General features: G+C 45.4%; 1 protein-coding gene across 3 annotated transcripts in view; it reads right to left on the reverse strand.

Annotated features, from left to right (window-relative positions):
* THNSL2 (threonine synthase like 2) overlaps positions 1-23,255 on the reverse strand; it is a 57,832-nt gene that overhangs the window by 15,176 nt on the left and 19,401 nt on the right. For all 3 annotated transcript variants that reach the window (XM_054992160.1, XM_054992158.1, XM_054992159.1), the window contains 5 exons: positions 22,811-23,005; positions 18,798-18,950; positions 12,924-13,154; positions 2,695-2,843; positions 615-740 (listed from right to left, as the gene is read on the reverse strand). In XM_054992160.1, coding sequence (XP_054848135.1) covers positions 615-740; positions 2,695-2,843; positions 12,924-13,154; positions 18,798-18,950; positions 22,811-23,005 — 854 coding nt within the window. The remainder of the gene's footprint in view (positions 1-614; positions 741-2,694; positions 2,844-12,923; positions 13,155-18,797; positions 18,951-22,810; positions 23,006-23,255) is intronic.

Raw genomic sequence — 23,255 nt, forward strand, 5'->3', positions numbered from 1 at the left:
CAGGGAGGAAGCTGGAGACAGTCCTAGACGAAGCGAGAGAGAGGGAGGGAGCCAGGCTGCACTGAGGGGAGAGAGGGTCCGTGGGAGGGTGCCTCCCCTTTTCTGAGGCCTACTTGCCGGCAGCCCTGACAGGAGGGGCATCCTGGTGGGCAAACCTCCCCCCCCCCGGGCTCCAACCTCTGGGCAGAGGAGCCTGACAGTTATTTGGGGGGGGGGGTATTTCTGGCGTACCCGGGCCAAATCACACATCCCTACTGGGCTCCTATCCTGCTGACTTGCACTCAACCAGACAGCCCAGAGTTCCCAACTTGCCAAAGGAAGAGAGGGCAAGCAGCCTGTCCTCTCTGTTGCCACAGCTGCTCAAGACCTGGCAAACTTGAAAGCCCCGATGGAGGTTAAGACCCCCCCCCCCTCTCGCTTCCTCCCAGGCCCCAAAGCAGAAGAGTGCAAAAGGGAAGGAGACCCCTCGCGCAGCTCCCCGGGGCCCCAGCTTAGAGCCTTGCATTTTATACCCCCAGGGTCCCCCTTCTTGATGGCCCTCCCCGAGAGACCACAAGACAGTATTGAAAATTCTGATGGATGCGTACGGAGCCTTCAAAGTAAAGCAAACTCACCTCCTTTTGCAACTGGTCTGGAAGTTTGACTTTTTTAGTAGTATAAAATTCTTCCATCAAACTTTTCACCAAATTGCTGTCTGAACCAGACAGCAGCCAAAAGATCCTCTCTATATTGTAAGGTTCCTAAAAATGGAAAAAAGACAACACAGCACACATACACCTCTTCCCAAAGAGGTTTACATTCAGAAGCAGGGACAGCATTTAAAGCCCTTCGCGGACTGGGACCTGCATACCTGCGGGACCGCCTCTTCCATGACGTCCCCTGCAGGGTGTTGCGCTCTGCAGACAAGCAACTCCTGGTGGTCCCCGGCCCGAAGGACATCCGTCTGGCCTCAACCAGGGCCAGGGCTTTTTCTGCCCTGGTCCCGGCCTGGTGGAACGCCCTCCCGCTGGAGATCCGGGCCCTGCGGGCCCTGTTACAGTTCCGCAGGGCCTGTAAAACGGAGATGTTCCACCGGGCCTTTGGCTGAGTGCCAGCGGGTGTCCTCCTTCTTCCATCTAAGACCACCACTTCTTCTGGGGCTGCCCTCGGCCATCTGCTGTGCCTGTATACGGACTCCCAATATTTGTTTAAATAGCTTGCTCCTGGACTATTTTAATGATTAAAAAAAAATTATTATTGATTTTATGTTTTTGTGATTTTTAATGTATTTTTAATGTTGTTAGCCGCCCTGAGCCCATATGTGGTTAGGACGGGGTATAAATCGAATAAAGTAATAATAAATAATAATTTATTTACGTTCTTTATTTTTTATTTCTTTATTCATTCATTTATAGCCTGCTCCTCCTTTCTCCTCAGTGGGGACCCAAAGTAAGGCGTGTCATTTTCCTCTCCTCCGTTTACCCTCACAACAACCCTGTGAGGTAGGCTAGGCTGAGAGCCTGTGATAGGCAGAATAGTGATTCCCGCCGGGTTGAACCACTGCATCCCACTGGGGAAGGAGCACACAGGCCATGTGAGTAATAACCTTTCATACAAAGTCCAGCTCTATCATCATGGCTTGCTGAGGCCTAAACATGCTCAAGGAGCAGGGAATACTGAAAGCAGATAAAAAAGAGACAGAGAGAAAGAAAGGAGATGGGGGAATTGGCCTGCTCAAGCCTCTAGTGAGTTCACAGAGGCTGATTTGGGGGGGGATCTCAGATTGTTCCCCCCCCCACCATTCCCCCAGCTTGTTTAATCACTTTAGAAAAATAGGAAGCTGCCAGCACCTGAGTTTCAGGAGGGCAGCCGTGTTGGTCTGTAGTAGAAGAGCAAAATTCAGGCCCAGCAGAACCTTAAAGAACAACTCGATCTCCAGGATATGAACTTCTGAGAGTCTGAGGCGCTCCCTTCGTCAAACACCTGTCTATACGTAGTCAGAATTTTAGCCAGTACCTAAACCACTTCTGATAGCACAATTCTTAAAACAATTGTCTCTTTATAGGGGTGGGGGAGGAGGAGAGAGAGAAATCTGCCTGCTGAAGCCCCTGATGGCTTAGAAAAATCTACAGGGAAGGGCTGGGCTGGGCGGGGGTGGGATGGGGATGTCTAAATTGTTCCCTCCCTGCTGGTTCCTCACAAGCCCCAACCCTGTTTAACTGCCAGCACGTATTAAGACAGTTTTGTACACGTTACTGTGACTGAAAGGAGCCTTGCCAGAGCCTTCCATTAATTTATTTTGTGCGGCACACCAGCAGCGCTCTCAAGGCACAGGAACATATCCCGGCACGCACAGCTCCCAGGCTATGCAAACGGGTTTCTGGAGGGAAGGCTCCCTCCTTCCGTAGATGGTTGACAGCGTAAACCTGGCCACTGACGCCAAGTGAAACCCAGTGTGGCACGGGGGGGGAGGGGGCCGAAGCCAGGTTCAAATCCCTCCTCCTCCTCCTCGGCCACGGAAGCTTGCTTAAGCCACTCACTCGCTCAACCAAACCTGCCTCGGAGGATTATTGCTGTGAGGCAGAAAGGAGGAGAGGAAGTCAATGTCGCCCGCTGCTTTGGGTCCTCACTGGGGAGGAAAACAAGAGTACAAATGCCAAGTGGGAAGTAGCGTGCCCCCCCGCCCCCCCCCCAGGCAGTTGATCAGAGGCCTACCTGGATGTCCATGGCTGAAGCCAGAGTGGCTCTTCCGCTCCCAGATACGGAGAAATCGCCATGCTGAACAATTCTGTGGACGACGTCATTGCTGTTAACCACAGCCACGAGTTCAATGGGGAGACCCATTTTTTTTGCAATACATCCAGCTAAACAAAGAACAACAATTAAAGATTTATAGCCTAAAGTTGCATAAAACAGAAACATCAATTATTTTTATTGCAATATTACACCACAAACTCAAATATTGTAACACAGTATACATTGGTCTCTCATCTAAGTTAACTAGGAAGCTCCAATTGCTGCAAAATGCTGCAGCTCGACTATTATCAGGAGTGAGCAGGAGCTTGAACATCACTCCCACCGTACAGTCACTCCACTGGCTACCTATCAGTTACCGTGCTCAGTTCAAGGTATTGGTTATTACATACAAAGCTCTTCACAGCCTTGGTCCGGCATACCTACGGGGCCGCCTCCCTCCCTATGTCCCTCCACAGCAGCTTCACTCATATGAACAGGGTCTCTTGCAGGTGCCAGCCTGCACATGGGCAAAATCAATAGCAGCCCGTACACGGGCTTTCTCTGTGGTGGCCCCTACCCTGTGGAACGGCCTGCCTGAGGAGGTCAGGAGAGCCCCCACCCTCCTGGCTTTTCACAAAAAATGCAAAACCGAATGATTCAAAAAGGCATTTCTTTTCAGCTAGGAGGGCGGTATTGTAGAAAAGGGGTCCCAGTGGTTTTGCTAATGAGTTAGGAACCACAGACTTCACCATTATGTTGCCTTATATATTATCTGTTGCTGTCATGTCATGTCTGTCTACATACAAGCCATGATTGTGTTATTGACATTTATTGTTTATTACTGCTGCCATTATGCTAAAGCCATGCTACTGTATTAATGTGTATTAATTAATATGCACTCTGTCTCTCTCTTCCTGCATTACATTAGTGCAGATGTTACTGAGGACCCAAGCAAGGGCCTCTCCCTTATCTTAGAGAAATATGCGAGTCTCGGCTAGCTGTAACCTTGAAGTGTCTCAATGCCAGTTTCAGCTACTCTCCCCAGATGCTGGAAATAAGTTGTTGTCTGTCTGATTCATAGTCATAACTAAGTTGATTCTCACAGAACTTGTGTAAGTGTGCATGCCAAAACTGTTGTTTGAAGCGCGGGAAAATGAAGTATAACAGAGACTGCCTGATTTGAATTGCCACTTTTGTCAAACTCCATGATGGGAGTACAGACCTGAACTGTATGGATTCTAATAAAGCTACTTCTTATGGAACCAACGTGTGTTCACTACAGATGGGATTGAGGGGTCTACCTGCCAGGGACTGACATTTGCTTTAAATATGTACTACCTATATACTACCTCTGCTTCATGTTGTTTAATGTAAGTCCTAAAAATTACTATGTTCTGTTTCAGCAATTTTTCAACCCCATATTGGATCCTTGCTAATGCTATGTCTTTGTAAACTTATATTCCATGACACTGTTATGGAAAAGTTCTTGATACTATATGGAAATGCCTGCCCAAATCCTTACTACTGATTGTACTAATCTCACACTATGTAATCCACCTTGCGTCTCCGTGAGAAAGGCAGAATATAAATGACATAAATAAATATAAATAAATAAATATGGACTGCTTGCAGGGAGACCCCATGTCACCCCAGTCTCACGTCTGAAGGGATTCCTTGCACAGGGTCCTTGATGTGGTACTCCCATTTGTTAAAGAAAAACATAGCCATGCAGCTGTCCATGTGTTTTTGGATCCTCTAGACTTTCACTGTATCTGCGAAGGAGGTAATGGCATAACGTATGGCCCACAGTTCCAGCGCGTTGATATGTGAACTCTTCGCCCCTGGCCAACTATGTACCCTGAGCTGAGATGTGCTGGCAGTGAGCTCCCCAACCCTCCAGTGAGGCACCAGTGGGAACTGTCACAACGATCTCTAGTGAGACAGATTCCATTTCTCTGAATAGGTGAGTGTTGGGCAGCCACTGCTCTAAGGACATAACCACCGCCCTTGGGATGGGGCATTTCCTAGCTTGCAAGTGTATCACAGTGTTATGGACTGAAAGGAACCAAATCTGAAGAAATCTCATGTGTAGCCTTGCTAAAAACATCACAGCCATAGTTGCTGCCAGACTGAGATCTAGTAGCGTTGGATCTTTGGTGCTGACTGAAATCTACAGGTTGATACAGAGTGCACTAGTGCCTTTATCTTTCATGCCCTCTCTGGAGGAAGAACATTTTGTGAGGCATCTAGAATATCCCCTATAAATTGTACTTTTCCGGAAGGGATCAAATTAGACTTGCGCACATTGAACATCAAGCGTAATCCTTCACACACCTTTACTATCATGGCTATGTGACTCTGTAAGGCTTCCCGGGACTGTGCTGAAAGTAGCCAACCATCCAGGTACGGATAAATCAAACACCCCTGTGTTTTCAAAAAAGTGGTCATCACTGCCATACATTTGATAAAAACCCTCAGAGCCATAGCTAAGTCAAGGGGTAACACCTGATATTGGTAAATCTGCCCTTTCAATTGAAATCCCAGAAATTTCCTGTGGGGTTGATGCTTAGAGACATGAAAATAAGCATCCCTTAAGTCGGTGACAGGAGACCAAGATCCAGGGGCAGAAATCGTATGACCATAGGAAGCGTGACCATTCTGAATTTCCACACCTTGACAGACTTATTCAGATCAATAAGATCTAGGATGGGTCCAGACCCCTCCCTGTCCTTCTTTTCAACCAGAAAGAACCTTGAATAGAACCCAAATCTGGATTCAGATTTAAGAACCTGTACCTTGAGCAGTAAAAGAAGCTTGTTTGCTAGTTCAAGTGATATTTTGCTTGCAGATTTACAATGCAGACTCAGACATGGAAAATAATCAAATGCAATTCTATAACCATACTGAACCATCTCAAGCAACCGAGCATCTCTGGCAATAGCATTACAACCCAATAGAAAATGGACATGTCTGTTGCCCAACACCACTGGAGTTTTGTCTTCTAGTCAGAACAGCTGCTTCAGACTTTGAAGGGGGTCCTTAGGGGCAGAGGTTTGGGTGGTCTGTTTCGACTTGTGCAGTTTTTCTCCTTTGATGTTGTGTTTGGGTCCTCGGGAAGGAACTCTCATGAGGATACTGCTGATATTGGAGGTGGGGTTGGTACCTAAACTGATGCCCTCTGTATAGTTGCTCTCTAACAAACGTTTTGGAGCCCGTTTGTTGAGAGGGAGGTTAAACCCCGTATGACCTGGCTGTCAGATGGTCCTTTCTCTTTTGAGACAAATATTCATCTCTCTTTTGAGAGAACAGGGTTTGGCCTTCAAACAATGTATCCTCCATCTTGTTCATTGTTTCTACTAGCAGTGCACTGGAATGTAACCAGGAATGTCTCCCAATGATCACAGAAGATGCCAACGCTCATTTGAGGAGTCAGCCACATTCTGACCTGTATTAATTTGTTGCTTGGAGAGACAGATTGCCTCCTCCCGGATAACTCTGGCCAGCACTTTTTGGTCTTCAGATAAGAATTTGTTAAATGCGACCATCTCGTTCCTCCAAAATATTTGATATGCTCCCATCAGAGCAGAATAGTTTGCTATCTGAATGTTGACCATCAAGGAGGTGTAGATCTTTCTCCCAGTTGCACCAAGAGTCAGATAGTGCAGAGTGAGACCTCGGCCTGTGTCTGGATTGCATTTCTTCAGTGACCAGAGAGGAGGAAGGGGGATGAGTGAACAAGAAGGTACAGTTATCCTCCTTGGTTTTATAAAGCTCCTCCACTTTCTTAGATGTAGCCGGGATGGAAGCCAGTCTTTGTCATCCGTAGCATTTGTTCTGCATGTAAGTGGAAATCATCTGTTGGAGAAACCAGCTCCCTGTCTCCTACAGCCTCGACTGGAGAAGGGTTTGAGGGGATGCTTGGACTCCAGTCTGGGACACACAGTTCCATGTCCTGTCCTGACCACCGGAAAGTCATCAAAGACTGTGGTATATGATGCAATGGTCATTAGCAGGTCTTAAGATATAATGGATCCAAGATGGATCCAATCAACTCTGGATGGTAAATTTTCCCCCAGTTGGACCCACCCAGGGGAGGCATGCAGTGGGGGTACCAGCTTATGCAAGCCACAATCTTGATGCACAACCCAGCTAGGTATCAGATACAGGTGGAGGTGAACTAGTTCGCTTTCCTCCTCCAAGGAATCAGGGTGGATAAAAATCAATGATTTTTTTAAAAAAATTTAAAATGGATTTTTTAATTTAAATCAGATTTTAAAAAAAATTTAATCAGATATTTTAAATAAAATGTTTTTGAGGAAAAGTCTATCTAAAGATAGTTTTCTGTTTAGGATACAATATAGTCCATCATGAAATAAGGATTAGTTTTTAATTATGTAGCATGAAGCTATATATTCATGCAATGTCTACATGTGTTGGTAAATGAATTCCATTAATCCATTTACAATGTCATGCTCTTCCAGAGGTTCCTGCAAGATTACTGGGCAGTTTTTCTATCTAGAAGATATTATCACAGATGCTTGGGGTGTTTTTTACAAAACTGTTGAATTTGTGTCTGCAGAGATGACAGGCCTCTTCTTCACAGAAAAAATGTTATAAAATAAACCTACAGCATTGAGGAAAAGACCTTAATCTTATTGTTCCTTTGTAAATCTATGTACACAGAACCAACCCCTTACCTCTTAAGTGCTAAGTTTCAAAAAATTCAATGAATCGAAGATTGTTGGGAGTGGAATAGATCTGCACAAAAAGCTAAGTGTGAGGAGGTAGGGGCAAGCAGTAAAAACGAAAGTGAAACCTTTTCAGCAGAATACTCCACAAATCTTTGGATCTTTGTGTGTACAGCCTGAGGTTTATCATATTATTATTTCCTTGGAAGAGAAAACCTACAATGGCAGCAGGCTGTAAAAGAGACCCAGTTTGGGAATATTTTAATGAAGTCCCTCTACCTATGGGTAAGGCAGGCAGGCGTGCAAAATGCAAACACTGCCATAAAGAAATGCACGGCCTGATGGCCCGAATGAAACGGCATCATGAGAAGTGCTGTGATGAAGACGACAAAAGGAACACGTTTGAACAGGCAGGACCTTCAGGCTGGCGCGCGTTTTGATTTCATCACACTTAAAGACTGCCTTGAGGAACTGTCATTTTTGAGCAAAATTGTATTTGTTATTATTACTGCACGTTACTGTCATTTTGATACAGTCGTGAAGAAATAAAGAGTTGAAACAAGGAAATATTCGGGAGGGGGGGCAGTACTGAGTGGCAGTGAATACAATGAGTAATACCAAATAATCAGAAATGGTATAAATAATAAAATAACAGCATTGACCTTTTTTGTTTAGAGGAATCCATCATCAACATAAAGATTCTGGAAACTAGAGTTATCTGTCCAGGATACTGTTTCAGTCACATCGTATACATCACACACCCACAGTTTATCACCTAATAGAAACTGCTGGATAAAGTGCATGACAGAGAAATGGAGCAACGTGCAACGGCTCTGGAGGGTAAAATTGTTAACCTAAGTCTTGATGGGTGGAGTAATGTCCACGATGATCCTGTTGTATGGGCTTGTATAACAACAGAAGAAGGGAATGTCTTCCTTGCAGAAAAGATTGATACGTCAGGAAATGCACACACCGCAGAACACTTACAAGAAGTGGAAGCAAAAGCTATAATAACGTGAACAAAAATTCAAATGTCTAGTACGCAGTTTGGTCACGGACAATGCTGCAAATGTATCGGAAGGGAATACAAAGCAATACCTAGCCAAAGACTTCAATGTTCCAGAAATAAAGACAAATGCTGTTGAAATTGCTAAATACTTCCATAACAATCATTTTGCAGCAGCAGCTCTGAAAAGGATGGGTGGAACCAAGCTAACGCTCCCACAAGATGTTAGATGGAACTCTGTGGTGGACTGTTTTGAGCAGTATACCAAGAACTGGCCTATTCTGATGACAGTTTGTGAACAAAAGTGAGAGAAAATAAACGGCACTGTCACAAAATCCTTAAATTGGGCTTAAGAGAAAGGTTGAACATATGCTGAGCATCCTGAAACCCGTTTCTGAAGCTTTGAACAAAATACAGAAAAATACCTGTTTTATTGCTGATGCTGTTGAAACTTGGAAGGAACTGAGTGAGCGCTTAAAAACAGAATTGCACCCTGACAGAATTAAATTACAAGCATTAAAAAAACGAGTGGGACAAGCACTGTCTCCAGCTCCTTTTCTCGCAAATATTATCAATATCCGGTTCCAGGGTCAAACCTTAAGTGCTGAGGAAGACGAGTCAGCTATGGTACGGGTATCCAGCAACCACCCATCGTTAATGCCAACTGTGACAAACTTCAGAGCTAAGAAATACATGTTTGCTGATGATGTTTTAATGAAAGTCAGACCAGTGAACTGGTGGAAGTCCCTTAAGCACTTGGATTTAGAGACTGCCGAGGTAACGATTTCACTTTTAACAGCAGTAGCTTCTTCTGCTGGCGTGGAAAGACTATTCTCTTCCTTTGGACTCATTCATTCTAAATTGAGAAATTGTTTGGGACCCAGTAAAGCAGGAAAGCTTGTTTTTCTTTTCCAGATAATGAACAAACAAGAAGATGAAGATGAGTGAGCTACAGAGGACAGTATTTTTTTAAGTTTTTCATGTGTAGACGGGGCTGATAGTCTTAAGTTATTTTTTTAAAGATATTTTGTTTAACCACATCAGTTAACAAACACGGATGTTTAAGCAAATACAAGAATACATATGCTATAATGTTATTGTTTTAGTGAAATAAAACTATTAAAATTGTTATTATTAAGGTAATAATTATTTTTCTTCCTCCAATAAAGTATAGCAGAAAAGTTGTCCAAATATGAATGAGTAACCTATCAAACTGGAGATAATTATGAAATTATTGCGAGGTGAACTATCTATGATGTGTTTCTAATAGTACAACCAAATCAGTAATTTTTGATATAACTGTAGAACTAATCTGAAAAGTTATTATTCTAAAAATGAAACCTTCATCTGATTGCAAATATTAAGATTATACAAGCAAGAATGAGTCTTTATGCAGAAAACCATGATTTAAATCTATTCTTACTGAATAGTGATTTAAATCATGATTTAAATCGTGATTTAAATCAATTTAATTTAAACCAAACCCACCCTGCAAGGAATAGACTGAAGAAGACTTGGAATCAGCCAACGGTGTATGGGGAATTTCGACTTTTTCCAGGTCACCTGCTCCCAGATCGACTGTTGTGCTCTGGCAAAGGGAGTGTGCTTTCCGCCTGGTGGGATGCTTTGACTTTGCCCTTCCTTTAAGCAGTTCAGATGTCTTTCAAGCATACTCACTCACCCCTGGTGATCTTGAACGGTCACAGTTTGGATCCAAATGTGAACCCAATGGTTCTGGTGTCAAAGATGGGATACTCAAGGCCAACTCTGAGAGATCCCTAGACCTGGAGCACGGTTGGATTTGAGTTGGAGCTGTCAGATCCAATGTCCCTGGAGCATTCAGGTTTGAAGTACTTGTTTGCGCCAGAACCATTCAGTCTGCGAGCCCCGCTAAGCTGCTGCTGGGCTGCTGGCCCTGAAGAGTGCCCTCTTTCAGCATCGGCTGTAGGCGTGAAGAGACATTATGCCCTTCTCCCAAGCAGACGAGGCAGAGAGAATGACCATCTGTCTAGGTCCTCTTGGTCCCACATTACGTGCACTTTTAAATAACGCTTTTCCAGCCATCATCTTACAAATTGTCTTTCTTTTCTTCTTTTCTCCTAGGAGTTGGGCGGAGATGCGGAAAAGACCAACAAGAAAAGCTCACAACAATATAGAGAGAACAAATCAAATTGTTTGATTTAAATGTGGGAAATTTTTATGGTTTATGACATACAGAAATATTCAAAACTGGAAAATGGGATAAATTGTTTATCTAAAGAAGTATAGTTTGGATGTTTAGTAAGTAAAAGAGTTAAAGATGTACTGCTTAATATAATGGAGAATATATATTTGTTTTAGATAGAGGAAATTAATAGAAGTAAGGGAAAAGGGACAGAGGGTGGGAAAGCTGTTGGAAGTCAACAAAAGGGGGGGAAAGGGAGGGGGTTAGAAACGAAAAATTAGGGGATAATTGAATGCAATGTAATGTAAAAATATTAATGTTCTAACCCAATAAAAATTTTACAAAAAAAAAAGAAAGAAAGAAAAGCTCACAACAGACTTCCCTCGCCGGCCAGCTGCAAAAGAGAAACGGAGGATGGATCCGCATCCACTTCAGGGTCTTTCCTATGGAGGAGGGAAGAAGGATGAAGGCCACTTGGGGTCCCCACTGGGGAGAAGAGTGGGCTAGAAATGAAATGAAGTGTTGAACTTGGTGTGATTTGTTCTTATTAGCAGAGTAACAACAGAGACCTTATCAGACTTCTATAAAGACAAAACCCGCAGAGAAAGATTGATCATTTATAGTACACTAAATATATAGTGGGTTTGTGTTTCATCTTTTACCAGCAAACTAAGCAGAAATTTTCAGTGTGTTAATGTTTTTTATGAAAATAAGAAATAATCATTTTAATTAGGCAAGAACTTGAAAGACAAATATAAATGCCAGTTGATCCAATCACAGCTGACAAAACTGTTTCAGGCAAGCTAACATGGGTCTACAGTTAGAAGAGCAAGATTCGGGCCCCACAGCACCTTACAGGCCAACTAATTTCCAGGGCATGAGCTTTCGAGAGTCGGAGCTCCTTCGTCACATGGCAAAAGGAAGCAGGCCCTTCCAGAGACAGAACTGGGGGCGCCCCAATGAACTGCAGGGTCCTAGAAGGATAAGGACGGGGCTTCTCCCCACTAACGTTCAGGTCCCAAATGAAGGGAGAACGAGAGGAGGCCATGATAAGCCAGCTGTCTACACAGGGGAAGACACTGAAGACGAATGCTGCCACCTCTGCCATGCACTCGGGGAGGACCCTGGCAGTGGCGGAAAGGCCGAAGAGCAGGAGCTGTAGGCAGCTCCTGAAGGAAAACAGGAAAATCTGCGCTGTTGTGGCTGGATGGCCCTGTGAAATTGGGTTCCTTGAGGCTGACAGAAGTGGACCAGGCTCCCAGGTGGGCACTGCTTATATGGCTTCTTTCTGGAGAAAAGTCTCTCCTCCTGAAGGAGAGATGGGTTTGGAAGAGTAGACTTGAAGAAAACAGGTGTGGGGGGGTAGCACACAAATTTTCTAAATGGCTAAAGTATATCCCACTCTTATGACTGTGAGAATCCAGGAGACAGTCCTGGCTTCACACCTCAAGATGCGGGTGGAGTCACGGGGCGGCTGATGGAGGGAAGTCAGGAATGAGGTAGAAACCCCAGCTCTGAGGCGCCTGATGATGAAGTAAGTGCAGTGAAATAAACTGGGGTTAGGAGGAAGATGAGGACAGATCTGATGGAGCAGAGAAGGACTCGTAGAAAGATAATCTATGTAAAGACGAGTGAGGAATTTTCCCTTGCCAGAACTGCTGGTCCATTGCCACTCCTTGTGGTGTTACCACGGACCAGGCCATGGGCCTAAAATTTTGGTACCCTCTCCAGCAAGGCAGCAGCCTTAGCGCTAAATATTACTTCTCCCTCTAAAGGTAGATCCGCAATTTGTGCTTTTTCCTCAGGCCTGACAGCAGCAGAACGAAGCCACGCACGGCCCCTAGTCTACGAATAAATCTGGACCAATAAAGATGTACCTTGCTTCTAATGGGACCACGTCTCGTTCACTGGCTCCAACTGTAAGTAAGGATTCCTTTAAAACTGGGTTGAAAGAGGCTGCGCGTTAGAGCTACCCGGAAGCCAGCATCTTCCAGAATAGTAAATTCATTGAAAGGCTCGTCTTGCTCCTTCACAGCCCGGCAGGCACGATGACGTCACTTCGGGGTGACATCATCGCATGGCTGGGCACTGCAGAATGCACCCGAAACAGGCCGTTCTGCCGCGGGTCAGGCCCGGTTTTGAGGTGCTGCAGAGCACATGAACGCTCTGCGCTCCGCAGCGCCTCAAAACGGGCCTGATCCGCGGCAGGACGGGCCCATTTTGGGTGCCGCAGAGCGCAGGAGCCTTCCTGCGCTCTGCAGCGCCTCAAAAACATCTAACAACCCAGCTCCCGTGACAGCAACAGTGCCCCCAGCAGGCCCAAAGAAACACTGCGATGGGTTTCACCAACCTGTGAGATTTCCTCCTCCCCCGGTTGGAACAACAATTTCCACAGCCGGCAGTGGAGCTTTATCTACTGATGGGGCACACTGGAAGTAGGCGTAGAAATAATGAGCAATCTGCACCACAATTCTAGACCAGTTGATCGAATTCAGGCTTATCAGATTGTGTCTTCTGGCAAAATCCTCATCCGCAAACAATTCTTTGAGTGGCTGATCAATTTCATCATTGTTTCCATCAGCTGGGGAGAGAGAGAGAGGGAGAGATGGGAAAGGAACCAGCAGGCATGAAATGCTGATGCCGTACAAGAGTCCAGGGCCTCGCAAGCCCACCCTCACCCCCCCCTCTACCTTTGAGCCGTCTCACCCCCCACCCCCCACCCCCCATAACACACCAGGCGGGAACGTGCGCCTGCAGCCTCTTCAAAAGAAACATTTAAAAGCCATTGGGAAGAAAGACCTTCATCACATGTTCTGTTTCATCTGCCAACATCCTAGCTGAATCCTATTGAAACCAGCCCCAGCCCAGGATACTGGGAGAGAAAAAAATTCTAACGATATTAAACTAAGAAACTGGTCCACATGAATTAGGGTTACAGTAACTGACAGCTGACAACTCCACCTCCCTCCACTGCATACAAAACATACTCTATTTTCCTGCCCTGAGAAACTGAGCTCTGGGCTGGAGACGTTTCAAGCACTCCGAAACTGGGGGGGGGGGGGGGGGAAGGTGCCCACAAAAACATCTCTCAAGATTCACAGAGGTCCCCAAGAGTCGCTGAAGCTGGACTGATCATGCATTCAGCTGGACCACTGGCTTTATGGTAGTGCCATTGACGCCTCAGTGTTTTTGCAGTGATTTTTTTAAAAAACAAAAGCTCTCCCTGGCAGCACTGAGGCTGGGCCCATCAACCAACCAGATATGCCTTAATTCCTCTCCCCCTTCTAATTCTCCCCGTGTTCATCTCTCCCATTATCTCTACCCTGGCTGAGGAGTTGGTGGTGGTGGAGAGAGCCGTTAAATCATAGCTGACCTATGGCGACCCTGGTGGGGTTTTCATGGCAAGAGACTAACAGAGGTGGTTGGCCGTCGGCTGCCTGCCTCTGCAACCCGGGTCTTCACTGGAGGTCTCCCATCCAATTACTAACTATTACTAGTTTCCGAGATCTGACGAAATTGGGCTTGCCTGATCGGCTGGGAAGTGAAAACATATTTAATTGCTGGACAGAAAACTTTTGTTCATATTATGTTCAGAAAGGGTGTGAGTGTGTCTTTCCCAACTACTGAAAGTGTGATTCCCCCTGCAAACACACACTTGGCATGCTTTGTAATCTGCTTTAATGGTTGTGAATATTATGACTATAATTGTGTTTGTGGTTTTAAAACGCGTCTTGTCTGGACTGAGTTAAAGCACACAGGAAGTCTGAGATCAGAAGTTAGAATTACTCCCCCCCCCCCAAATAATCAGAAGTGATTTTAATTGTATATTAAGCACGGTCCAAGCAATGGCTTGTTGTGGTGGTAGCATTGGTGGATCACTTGTCCTTTTGTAAATGCAACTTTGCCTCTGTATTAAGCATTAAACTTCAAACGAAGCCTACTTCATCAGATGTGAGAAGTGTATCCTATATCGATAGATTTATATATGTTACATATCGGTGTTTATACGTTCAAGTATAAAATGGTCAATTTAGACACATTGCTATATATGGGGCTGTGCAAAATGAGTATTTGAAATATGGACTCCTCAAGGGCAGATACAAAGAGAGCAGGAGAAGTTAAGGGGATCTTTACGTGAGGCTCCTCCCGGCCCTCGGCTGTGCTGCTGACCTGGACATCAGGGATGCCCTTGGCCTCAGACAGGGGAGAGGGTGACTGGGTTCCATCAGCAACAGCCTTCCCTTCTGTCCCCTGGAGGGGCCCTCTTGAGCTGCAGACCCAGGCCTCCTTTCCTCCTCCTCGGCCAGGTGATGGAGCCCCCCTTATATCCCCCCTCCCTCATGTGATGCTCGTCCCTGCTGCCCTTTGGCTTCACCCCAAGGGTGAGACGAAGCACCTGGGACAAGGCCTGCAAGATTCCCTAGCCCTGCCTCAGCCCCGGATTGCCTCCACCGGGCTGTTTCCTGCCCGGCCTGCTGACGGCCAGTGAGGACGGCCACGTGGAGACTCGTTCTGCCTTGGCTTGGCCGCTCAGGGCAGTCCCCCCGCCCCTTGCCTGGGGCTGTCAAAGCTCCCTGGCTGGGACACCAGGCAACAACATCCTCAGAGGGCATCCCTGGGAGGGCTGTGCTGTTCAGCGAGGGCGGCTGGGTCAGCTGCAGGAAACCAAGCCGTAATACGCCCCCGTCATCCAGATGCTGGTAAAGAGAGTATCCCAGCTGCCTGAGATGAGCTACCACCACCGTTATGCACTTCGTAAAGACTTGTGGTGCTCCCATCAAACCAAAGGCCCAGGCAGTGTACTGAATTGGGGGCGGGGGAGAAACGTAATAATGGTGAATTAGGGCTCCACATTTACGTGATGCCTCCAGGGGCTTGCCTTTTCTCTCTGTGTTCTCCAAGGTAAAGGAGTTGGAAACAGAGGATTTCGTATTTGGGAGCTGTCTGAAACCGGTCTCACATCGGAATGGTCTATAATCATCTGGGTAAGTTGGTCAATTTGAGTTTTGATTAGCTTGATTCTTTCAAAAATAACATCAACAGGTTTAGCAGTTAACTAGGCAGTTAGCTGGGCCAAGTCCCCTGGGTTATTAGCAGGGGCCCTAACACGGGCGTCTTTAAGACCTGCGCTGCCACTTCTATCTTCTTGGCGCAAGGCAGGCGCCTCTCCCCGTTCGTCGACTGCATTCGAGTCAGGCAGGCGGTTAGCCAGAAGTGCAAACTGCGATTTGAAGCAGGGACAGTAGAAGAGTGGCGGTGTCAATCTAATCATCCATTTCAGTCTGCTGGTGAGGGAGAAGAATCCTCTACGCCACGAGCCCTTTGAAAGCCAACCATTACTAAGGTCCAAAATGAAGCTTTCCCTTTCCCTTTCCTTTTCCTTGTTCCCTCAGGAATGTGTTTAGTTTGCTGGACCAGGCAGTTCATGAAGTCATCGACTTCTTTACACCAGGAGATATAAAAGTCACTCTCTTAATTCGCTTGCTATTGCAAATAGTACTGAGGGTGGGAGGTGCCGAAATATGCCGCAAGAAGAAAGCAGGCAGTTCCTGGCAAAAACAACTCAGCTTGAACTTACAATATGATACGCAAAGAATTGCTAAAAGTTCAGTCTTGGTTAAAACAAACTGGAGTCATTTAGAGGCCACTAAAATGCTTTTTAAAAACTCTTTAAAACCTCAGAGCTTCAGGACAGCATCTGCAGCGGCCGCCTCCCACCTGGAAGGCGGGCTGAAAAACAGGGTTACCAAACACAAACCGGAGATACCACCTATGATCAGGATGTATAGAAAAGAGAAAAGAAGCATCCTGCAAATCAAGGAGTCGTAAGAGAGCATACTTCGGACCCAGGGAAGAGTGACCGTTCTAAATCTGGACACCCTACGGTAACTATGAGGTCCAAAACAGGCCTTTTACTCCTGTCCTTTTTATCAACCAGAAAAAAGCACGAACAGAAACCCACGAGGGTTTTCAGCAGCTGTAATGCAGTGGAGAGCACCTCTAGCAAGCAAGGATTAAATTTCCTCCTGCAACTAAGAAAGGCAAAATATGAAACTTCAACCTGTAACCATTTTCAATAATAGGAAAAACCTGTCTTTAAAAATACTTTGCCACACCAACAGGCAGCAAACTGCAATAACCTATTATTAAACCATAGAAGAATAAATAACACACTGAGAGCTCTAGTCAGAACTGACTCTTGTGGCGAGAGTCATTGGCAGGCTGGTTCTGGTGGGTTGACGTGGATTGTGCAGACACCCTTCTCTTCAACTGGGGCTGGAAAGTACAGTGCAAGTGGTATGGCGGGTACTGCGGATTGTACAGAGGCTTGTATTCTCACCTAGGGGGCTGGTAATCTTGTCTAGAAGAAGGCCTGTACAGATAAGAATTTGTAGCTTGTGGAAGAATGCCGTAAGAGCTGTTTGGTGGTCCTTCTTCTTAGACAGGTAGTCTTTTCAGAAAATAAAGCTCTCAAAGGGCATATACCCAGAGTCTCCTGAGAAAGAGAAATAGTGTCAATATAATACAAATGAAGATGCTGGGCCCCTGGGACAGACACCCAAGATGTGTCTACCGGCACTGATCTACTGTTCTGATAGAATTACAGCTTCGTCTTGTATCAGTTTGGCCGAGGCTTTCTTGTCCTCTGGCAAGAAGTCCATGCAAGACGACACCATCTGCCAAGAAATATTTGGTCACCACTCACAATTGCCAAACAATCAGCCATCTTCATGTTGAGGGTTGCAGTAAAGTCCATATTCCCACTCAATCTAGTTTTTTCCCCTTCCTTTTCAGCAGTGGGCGTGTCAGGCTGCCTTGCCTTCGTTTAGGTTGCATTTCCTCTACAATGAGTGGCGAGGCAGGTGGATGTGTGAATAGGAAGGGACATCTGTCCTGTTTGATCTTATAAAGTGACTTAATTTTCTTAGCAGCTGCCAGCATGGATGCAGGTTTTTGGTATAAAGTCTCCATGGTTTCAATAAATTCCTCAATCATGGGAAAAGCCACAGGAGTGTCTGAGTAGAGGTGCTGCAAAATTGGCTTCTGTTGAGAAGCAGATACATCAATATTGACAGAAGCTGCCATATGTTGAGCTTGTAAACCATGTCAGGGAAAAGAGGTTCCTGGTGCCCTGCCCCTTCCTCAGACAATGGATCAGATGCTAAACCGACATTCCTCTCGGAACTGACAATCTCTATATCCGACTTCGAGCAGGAGGCATGCCGTGAAGTACGGGGCAGAGGAGGAGGAGGAGGAGGAGGAGGAGGCATCCAAGGGGGATCCCTGCTGTGACATGCCTTGTTCAGTTCCGAGGATGGATCAGAACAGAGGAATCGTGGATACCGTGGAACTAAGTGACAAGAATAGCACGCCAGATCCGTACAGCAAATATGATGCTCCTGAGAAACAGATGGAGCGACGGCCAGACTCCAAGGAAGCAGAAGAATACTCTCTGCTGAAAGGAGTGGCATATCAGACTCAGAGCTCAGACTGGAACCAATGACATGGCCTGATCATCCAATCTATGCTTAGAGGGTTTTGTTTTATCTTCATGCTTCCATGTGGGAGGATCCAAGGAACTCTCTCCCACAGCAATTGGTACCAGAGATCTAGAGTTTCTGCTCCTCAGAGCTGATGGAGGCCTCCTCAAAGCCACCACTGCAGAAGACGATCAAATAGAAACCAAGGTCTCACACAACCAGTAACAAGGCACAAAGAATGACCATCAGTCTTCGTCATCTTCACCCCACATTCCTCACACTTCTTGAAGAGAGACTTGTCAGCCATTTTAAGCATCAAAGAGTGGAGACAAACCTCCATGGGTGACAAAGTTGCTCACAAAAAAATACAAGAAAGATGAAGAGCATCCCAGAGATAGCCAAAAGAATTCTAACTGCTGAGGTAAAAAGAAATATGAAATTGCGCAAACAGCAAGAGACCTGTTCTTCAGGATGGCAGGAAAAGAACTGAGGGCAAAGGGGGGACCTCTTTGGACCATGCGTCCGTTTCAGCAGGAAACCGCTCCAGTGCATAATCCGAGGCAGGGAGGGAGGGGTCACCCCCTCAAAAGCCCTCAAGCTACAGAATCCTGTCCCAAGCAGCCGGCCTGTGGCTGTGCAGTCCCCAGTGTGGGACTGTACTGAAGACTGCAGATGTCGCCGTGTGTTACCTATAACCCAGAATACCCAGAAGGGAAACACAAATGTCCACCAACTTAACTCACCGAGAAACACGTGGACATTCTCTTCAATTACTGTAGTCATCTGCAGTTCTTGTACTTGGCTGCAGAGACCAGAAGGCAGCAGAACAAATATGTCCATATTCTTTTCACCTCTGACACTTTCAATTGCTGAGCTGCCAGTGTCCCCGGACGTTCCTGATGAAAAACAGAACCAACTGCACAATAAAAGCTTAACAAAATTCTGAAACATCAGCATTACAAAAGGACTCGCGATCAATACCATTAGCCCCCAATTGGTAATACTTAGCAGACTTCATTTTAACTTTATCTATATATACCTCTCCTTTCCTCTTTTTTTCCTTCCATCTTTTTATTTTTTTCTAATTTCCTTCAATTCTATCATGTGACAGAACCGCAGGACATCATATGGCTCAGGAGCACCACCTAGACTCGAGCACCTGGGTTCTGGGATCCCTGGGGCTTACGTGAGAGTAACGCCTTATCCGTCACTCCAAATTGGGGCTACCTGGCCAACACCGTCCGGGCAACCGGTTTGGGCCAGATTCCCTTTCTGTCAAGTAAATGCAGAGCCATTAAAATGGCAGGACCACCCTGTAATAATTCTCTGACTGGTGGACATAGTCTCTGATGCCGGAGGTGGAGCTTTGCTTGGGATAGGTTAGATCCACTGATCAGTCTCACCGAGGAGGCTGGCTCAGGTCAGACTCCAATGCCCATAAATACCTGGGAGCCCGGGGCTTTTCTTTGTCCCCACTTTGGAATGTGTGGAGACACCAAGACCAATGGGCCAGGGGTTAAGGACTCCTCTGCTGTCTTGGCACTGCAAGGAACTCTGTACATGCCGAGTATATTTAGCTGAGTTAGCTCCACGTTGTTGTTTTTATTTGAGAGGCTGTGTGCTGTGTGATGGTGGGCGCTTCCCTGAGTTTTTGTATTTTGTCCCCTTTCCAATGCCTTTTGAATCCACTCGCTATTTCCCCCTTTTTCTGTAATAAACCCTCTTTCTACGAAGACAGTTTTTGGCTTCCTTAGTAAATACGTTCCTCTGGATTTTCTCTGAATCTCTTCCCTACGTGCCAGATTCCCTGGGCACTACCTAGTTTGCTACAAGGTATTTCCCAGGGTTTCCGTCCTCCTACTTTGCTATCGTGCAGGGACTGACCTGGTAGGGCTCCTTCTCAGCAGGTCAGTCTAGATGTTCTCAGGAGACGCCTGAGTGGTGGCAGCTGATTATTAGACTGCTTTCCAGGGAAACCTTGGGCTAAGGGAGTTCCCAATAAGGAAAGCTGGGAACTTCTCCCCTTTTCTAACAGTAAAATGCCAGATACAATATTATAATAATATACTACAGAATATAAACTATTCCAGCAATGAAAATATAGTTACAAATTCATATTATATCAAATTTTGTCATTCTAATAATTATAATAATCATCTCTCACTGACTATATTTGTTGTATTTCCTAATATATTTATTTTATAACATGGGTTGGATTCAGACAGTTTTTTTCAATCTTTCTAACCCAATTCCACTTCGTACTACAGTTCATATCCCACATGGCTTTTGTACATAGAAACATAAAGCTGGAAGGCACCCCCAAGGGTCATCTAGCCCAACCCCCTGCACAATGCAGGAAATTCACACCGACTTCCCCAGCTCCCTCCCCAAGTTACTGCTGGTCTATGCCCAGAGGAAGGCAAACAACCTCCAGGATTCCCAGCGAATCTGGCCTGGAGATGCACAAGGTACCATGATCCTAGGTCTTTTTTGCGTGGCCAAAGGGGATACCTCCTCCTTTTCTCACCAGCTGAAAATTTGATTGGATCCAATCCTATATTAATTTACAATACAATCCTAAAGAGAATTACACCCTTCTAAGCTCACTAACTTCAACTGACTAATGGCCCTGTTAGTCACTGTAGTAACTGACCATTTTTAAACCACTCTGAAATTGGGGGAGTATCTAATTTTCTACAGATCTAATTCCATTTTCTCAATAAAATATTTTAAAATTAGCATTATCGCTTTAGAATGATAAAGTATTGAGCACCCTGTCAAATAATTAATGGAAAGTATATGTTTATCAAATACTTTTTAATCAATGAGCAAGTCCAAAATCTATACTTTTGTACATTGCCAACAAGGTTCTATTGGACTTCAGCTGTGTAGTGTTTAGAAACCACTGGGATTGAGTTTTTAAATTTTTTTCTTTGTCAATCATTAAAAAAAAGATTAAACTTTACTCCAAATGTATGTCCAGTATTAGTCAGAAGAAAGACATGTAAGATCTTCCTTGCTTTAAAAAAATTATTAGGAATTGTATCTAGATCTGATACAGCCCAGTAACATTTATTTATTAGGGCCAGTTGAACTGGTAGAGTTTATCATCAGTTTTTCATATTCCGCTTTTGTGATTATTTTCCCACCATTTATTGTTAATAGGAATGATAAAACATGTCTTTACAGGAGGAATGGAAACACTTGCAATCTGATATTGCCGATTAATAAAAGTGAAATTAAAACAGTTACCAAAAATGCTTTCTAAAGTGTACATCCCCACATTCTTCCGCTATTAAGACATTGTCCAACTCTTCCTCAACCTGGTCTTGTGTAACTCTCAGAAGAGCACTGCTGGGTCAGGATAAGGGCCGATCTAATCCCGTCTCCAGTGTCAAGAAGCCAGCCTCTCTCAGTCCTTCCTTTGCCAAACAAAACTGACTAGTTTGTCTAGGAGACTTACTGAAAGTCCGAGCTAGCTGTTCCCAGAGAGATGGGCTTCGAAACGCCGTTCACAGAACCCAGGTACGGATGGGACCATCAAAGCCAGGGACAAAGAGGGTGGTCCATCCCCTGCGTTCCATCTCATTAGCACTTGCAGCACAGGTGAGACAAGCTGCTCTGACTGCAAATATTTCTCAGTTGCAGAGAGACATGGTCATGTGTCTCAGCAACACCCTGACTGGACCATCTAGGCGACAGAGCGTAAGAATAAGTTTGTTCCTTGCTCTTGGCTTAGCTTCCGGCCTGGCCTTTACTCATCTTGCTCTTGAACTTGCAGTTGGTCGGCTCTTGGCCCTTTTAGAGCGACAGTGGAAGACTGGGCCACGGAGTTCTATTTTGGACGTTCTGGTTTGACCTGACAAGGTAGCAGCTGGAATGTTAGGCAGCAAAAGCCTGTTAAGCCGTTTAGATTTCAGCTGTTAGATTTATAATTTTCTTCCCTGTCTTGCACAAATTCTACATATATAATCTTTTGCTGGTCTTAATAAACTTTATTCATTATAGTTGTTTTGGTGTCATTGGGTTTGGGGGCTTCAATCTAAATCCAGTATCTTGGTCTCAACTACAAAATAACCGTTTTTGTTGAATTCAGTCTGCAGTTTTTCTGCCTCACAGGATCGACAGCCGGTCCTGCTGAAGACTTCGCTTCCGTGGCCTGTCAGCGTGGGGTTGGCCAGACCGAACTTGTGGCAGACCGTGACCCTGCGTGGCCAGGGACTCGGCTTCTCAGAAGCGTGTTTTGTTTCTTGACTGCCCCCCTGGGTTCCTCAAGGACTTGGGGGCACGCGGCACCTCACTTCCAACAGAGCTCTGCCAGATGCCCCACCGGCAGGGTGGGAAGCCAACAGCCATCCCAGTTATCCAGAAATATACTTTTGGTGGCATTCGCTTTTGGCTATCTGAACAGCCAATACCACCAAGAAACCTGTCCTCCTAGAATCGGTCAACTCCCCTTCCCAAATCTTTGGTCATCATTATGTCCCGATGGGACAAATTCTCATGCAAGAAGATATCCTGCATTCGATTAAAGGTATGGTGTTGATATAGTTTTACAGGATACATTAGAAAAGGCAGGGTCCCCCACCACAGTCCAGGACCAATACCAAGGTTATAGAAATGTTGTGAGTCAGCCAAATGTGGGAATAAATTTCCTGGCCAAAGGACAGAAGTGACAAAATCATCTCTTGCTAACACACCACATTATTAAAAACAAGCCCAACTCCATAGAAAGTCAATTTCAGAGCAAACATACCCACAAGAATTGTGACATGCCTCTTCCTCTTCTTCAGAAAGTATTGTAGGAACTGCCCTGTGCAGGACAAAGATAGATCCTTAAAGGCATAGGTCACACCATGCCACAGCTCCAAAACGTTCAAGCCGTTCTTCAGTCTTGACAGATGAACAACATCTTTGTGTCTGAACCTGCTGAATGCTCGATCAATCAAGTCTAGGAAAAGATAAAGCCAAGGAGCATGGTTTGCCTGGACACACAACAAAACTCATCGACAGTGCCTTTGTTCTTGTGTTATCATAAAGTCAATCCAACAGTAGACTCGAATATTAATCTTTAAAGTGTGATCCCAGACAAATTATAACAGGGCTCCCGTGTTCCAAAATAAGTAATTATGAAAGCGGCACAGAGCACATCTAAATCTGGCCAGGCAGGGCTGTTCTTTACTGTGTTAGACTGACTGAAC

The sequence above is a fragment of the Eublepharis macularius genome, chromosome 11, assembly GCF_028583425.1.
Source record: "Eublepharis macularius isolate TG4126 chromosome 11, MPM_Emac_v1.0, whole genome shotgun sequence".
In the NCBI taxonomy this organism is placed as follows: Eukaryota; Metazoa; Chordata; class Lepidosauria; order Squamata; family Eublepharidae; genus Eublepharis; species Eublepharis macularius.